This window comes from Sardina pilchardus, chromosome 14, assembly GCF_963854185.1.
Source record: "Sardina pilchardus chromosome 14, fSarPil1.1, whole genome shotgun sequence".
NCBI classification, from domain to species: Eukaryota; Metazoa; Chordata; class Actinopteri; order Clupeiformes; family Clupeidae; genus Sardina; species Sardina pilchardus.
In genome coordinates, this window is record NC_085007.1 from 1200028 (window position 1) to 1205027 (window position 5000).

The 5000-nt window shown below is 51.4% G+C and overlaps 1 protein-coding gene across 1 annotated transcript in view; it reads left to right on the forward strand.

The window, feature by feature from the left end:
- The window catches only part of LOC134101191 (pappalysin-1-like), a 98615-nt gene extending 97032 nt beyond the window's left edge, over positions 1-1583 (forward strand). Inside the window, exon 15 of the mRNA XM_062554789.1 lies at positions 1563-1583. Coding sequence (XP_062410773.1) covers positions 1563-1583 — 21 coding nt within the window. The remainder of the gene's footprint in view (positions 1-1562) is intronic.
- Positions 1584-5000: the final 3417 nt, after the last annotated feature.

Genomic DNA, 5000 nt, shown 5'->3' on the forward strand with positions numbered 1-5000 from the left:
CCCATCAACCCCCCATCAACCCCCCCATCAACCTCCCCATGAATCCCCCTCATCAACCCCCCCCCCATCAACCTCCCCATCAACCCCCCCATCATCAACCCCCCCATCAACCTCCCCTCATCATTTCCTCTCATCACCCCCTCTCCTCATCCCCAGTCTCTTGTCTTCATCTGTTCTTCTTTTCTCTACCTTCTCTCCACACACACACACACACTCTCACACACACACACACACACACACATACACTCACATACACACACACACACGCACGCACACACACACACACACACACACACACACACACACACACACACACACACACACACACATACACACACACACACACACACACACAGACACACACACACACACACACACACACACACACACACACACACACACACACACACACACACGCACACACGCACACACGCACTCACACAGAAATGGAAATAGCTTAGACATGGCTATGTGGGAGATCGAAAGTGTGTGTGTGTGTGTGTGTGTGTGTGTGTGTGTGTGTGTGTGTGTGTGTGTGAGTGTGTAGGATGAATGATGTTTTGTTATTTGTTAACCGCTCCCCAGCCCGCCCCCAGCCCCCCGAATCATTAACATACAGTATCATATCATAGCACCTCAAATGATTTGGTGTAGTGAGTGCATGGGGACATGTGGAAGTGGTTAGCACGGCTCCTCTCCTCTCCTCTCCTCTCCTCTCCTCTCCTCTCCTCTCCTCTCCTCTCTTCTCCTCTCCTCTTATCTTCCCCTCTCCTCTCCTCTCCTCTCCTCTCCTCTCCTCTCCTCTCCTCTTCTCTTCTCTTATCTTCCCCTCTCCTCTCCTCTCCTCTTCTCTTATCTTCCTCTCTCCTCTCCTCTCCTCTTCTCTCCTCTCCTCTTCTCTTCTCTTATCTTCCCCTCTCCTCTCCTCTCCTCTCTCTCTCCTCACTGGATTGGGATTGTCCTGCTGTGTCTCTGTGTATGCTGATGATTTGACTGTGAGAGAGGGCCTCATCAGCCAGGGGTAACTGGGGTAACTGGGGTAACTGGGGAGGGTGAAGGGTATTGTAGGTGAGTGCGCTGGAGAGGGTAACTGGGGAGAGTGAGGGGTAATTGTGGGTTAGTGAGCTGGAGAGAGGGTAACTGGGGAGGGTGAAGGGTATTGTGGGTGAGTGAGCTGGAGAGAGGGTAACTGGGGAGAGTGAGGGGTATTGTGTGGGTGAGTGAGCTGGAGAGGGGGTAACTGGGGATAGTGAGGGGTAATTGTGGGTGAGTGAGCTGGAGAGGGGGTAACTGGGGAGAGTGAAGGCCGTTGTGTGGGTGAGTGAGCTGGAGAGGGGGTAACTGGGGTAACTGGGGAGAGTGAAGGCCGTTGTGTGGGTGAGTGAGCTGGAGAGGGGGTAACTGGGGAGAGTGAAGGGTATTGTGGGTGAGTGAGCTGGAGAGGGGGTAACTGGGGAGAGTGAAGGGTATTGTGGGTGAGTGAGCTGGAGAGGGGCCTCCTTCACTTCCAGGGGGCGTGCGGTGGGGATGTGATGGCTTCACATTTCTGGGGGTGTTTTTAGGAAGACAGGAATGTAGACTGAAGCATTGGGAAGGATTGCCAGAGAAGGTAGTAGCTGCCAAGTTATCTAAACGGAGCTAGCTATTGCCTGAGCTGTCCGACAGGGGTAGTATAGGGTGCTCCCATGTAAGCTCACTGTACAGGGGTAGTATAGGCTGCCCCCATGTAAGCTCACTGTACAGGGGTAGTATAGGCTGCCCCCATGTAAGCTCACTGTACAGGGGTAGTATAGGGTGTTCCCATGTAAGCTCACTGTACAGGGGTAGTATAGGGTGCTAGGCACAAATAGCATGGCTGCCCCCATGTAAGCTCACTGTACAGGGGTAGTATAGGCTGCCCCCATGTAAGCTCACTGTACAGGGGTAGTATAGGGTGTTCCCATGTAAGCTCACTGTACAGGGGTAGTATAGGGTGCCCCATGTAAGCTCACTGTACAGGGGTAATATAGGGTGCTAGGCACAAATAGCATGGCTGCCCCCATGTAAGCTCACTGTACAGGGGTAGTATAGGCTACCCCCATGTAAGCTCACTGTACTGGAGACCCCAGACCAGGGGGTTGAGGAGGTGCAGAGGAAACTGGTGAACTCGGTTCTGGTCAGGGCAGCATTGGGTTCCCTCCTGCCCCAGTGTAGTTCTGGTCAGGGCAGCATTGGGTTCCCTCCTGCCCCAGTGTAGTTGTGGTCAGGGCAGCATTGGGTTCCCTCCTGCCCCAGTGTAGTTGTGGTCAGGGCAGCATTGGGTTCCCTCCTGCCCCAGTGTAGTTCTGGTCAGGGCAGCGTTGGGTTCCCTCCTGCCCCAGTGTAGTTCTGGTCAGGGCAGCATTGGGTTCCCTCCTGCCCCAGTGTAGCATCTTCCCACTTAGGAAGGGGGTCCAGGGGGTCCAGGGCTCACACACATGAAGTCAGATGTGCGCTCTCCTACTGGCTGCTCAGACGTTGCTTTATAGGATCTGGCCTGGGCAGCCGTTGCCATTGTCCCCTGAGGAAGGCAGCACCAATGGGCTCTGATCATCATTTTTACCTACTGGATCTGAATGGGCTTAACGAGACTGTCTCCTTTCTGCTCATCAGTTTTGAGAGCATGACAGACTCTGCGGAAAGAGAGGAGGGCATCACACGTGGAGGGAATGGATCGTGGGGAAACCTTTGTTCCACAAGCCTTTTCTGAGGACTAAGACTTTGTCTGCAGCAACTGTGAAGAGTTGTCTAGTGAGAGCTGAGGTGAATTCACTTTTGGCAAACAGTGGCGAACATTCGTGGTGAACATTCCGTTTTCTTTCAACGGTTAAATTTGAATGATTTGGTTAGCATTCCATTCAAACAGTAATTGCATTGTTGCCTTCATCAAATTCACGTGCAGTTCCGCTGTATGTTTGCGGAGAACACCCTGCCTCTCTTCACTGTTCCCCTACATGCAATTCCTTCCCCTCTCTCCCCTCTCTCCCTCTCTCCTCTCTCCCCTCTCTCTCCCTCCCCTCTCTCCTCTCTCCCTCTTTTCTTTCTCTTGTCTGTTGTCTGTGCTCCTCTTGTTGAGTGTTTGACGTGCCTCCCATGCCCCCCTCGTGTGTGTGTGTGTGTGTGTGTGTGGCTGCCTTAGTTCAGCGTGGCCGGGCCTCCTTGTGGTAGTTGTGTGTATGGACGCTTTTTGTGTTGCGCTGGTTGAGTCAGCGTTTCTTGGGATGAGAGGCATTTCTGAGCGCGGGGAGAGAAAGCGAGCCCAGAGAGAGAGAGGGAGAGAGAGAGAGAGAGAGAGCGAGCCCAGAGAGAGAGAGGGAGAGAGAGAGAGAGAGAGAGAGAGAGAGAGAGGGAGAGAGAGGGACAGAGAGAGAGAGAGAGAGAGAGAGAGAGAGAGAGAGAGAGAGAGAGCGAGCCCAGAGAGAGAGAGGGAGTCCTCGGGTTACACTGGGATCTTGGAAGCGGTTCAGCCCTCGCCGCAAGCGCTCGGCGGCAGACAAGGGGCATGGCGGCGCTCCAACCATAAAGAGCTCAGGTACGCAGCCCCCCCCCCCCACACACACACACACCCCCGCTGCCACAGGAGAACTCAACACATCCTCCAGCCATAAAGAGCTCAGGTACGCCGGCCTGCTTGCCCCCCGCTGCCACAGGAGAACTCAAGACGTCCTCCTGTGAAGAGCTCTGGCTGAAAGAAAAGAGAGAGAGAGACAGAGAGACAGGTTATGAAAATGATTACCAATATTAAATATTAGTTTCCTTTCCTTCAGCTAGCATGCTAGCTTATCATCATTATAAGTTTTCTTTCTAATTTGATTTGATAGGATTTCTTCTTTTGTTTTTCCTAAAACAGATATTGTATCTGTTGTATTGTCATATGTCTGCTTTGGCAACACTTCATGTCTGAGTCATGCCAATAAAGCTCCTTTGAATTAGAATTTGAGAGACAGAGAGAGAGAGAGAGAGAGAGAGAGAGAGAGAGAGAGAGAGAGAGAGAGAGAGAGAGAGAGAGAGAGAGACAGAGAGACACAGAGGGAGAGAGAGAGAGAGAGGACAGACAACAGATCCGCTTGTCTGCGGTGGTCTGAGAGAGAGAGAATGAGAGAGAGACAGCGTAGCCAGACCCCCCTTCCCCCCTCCTCCTCCTCCTCCTTTGTCCCGTTGCAGGGTATAGCCAGTATGGGAACGTGCAGTGTCCAGCACAATCCTATCTGGTTTCATGGTTAGATAGGGCAGTGGTGACATGGTGGTTCCTGGAAGCGAGCCCTCAGATGATGCTATCGCCGGGACGATCTGTTCTCTTCGGCTCACAGTGTATTTGTTGTTTGGATGCAAACCATTTGTTTAGATGTTGTGTATGGATAACCTTTGTCTGAGCGTGTGTGCGTGTCTGTGTGTTTGTTTGTCAGTAACTTTGTGTGTGTCTTGTATTTATGTGTGTGTGTGTGTGTGTGTGTGTGGGATTTGTTATGTGGGTTAGTGGGCAATTGCGTATTTCTGTGCGAGAGACACATCAAAATTTCACCAAGGTAAACTTTCAGAAGATTTGGCCCTAACATTAGAGATCGTTTACAGATTGCAATAATAAATGTGTTGATTGAAGTGCTTGTTGGACTTTATCTTCTTACATAAGGTCTTTTACAAATAAGTCTCATTGTACTTCAGAGAAAAAAAGAACAGATAATCACCAAGCTTGTTTATTCCTCTTGGAGGAGTCCTGATTTGTCATGCCTACAATTTTTTTTTTTTTTTTAAAGTATATTTTTTGGCCTTTTTGCCTTTATTATATAGGACAGTGAAGAGGTAGACAGGAAACAAGTGGGAGAGAGATGGGGTGGGATTGGGATATGACCGCAGGCCGGATTCGAACCTGGGTCCCCATGGGCACTCGGACCCGTAAATGGTACGGGCGCTGTAGCCTGCTGCGCCACAGCGCCCCCCGTCATGCCTACAATTAACACAGCTCTGCACCACTGATGTGTGCG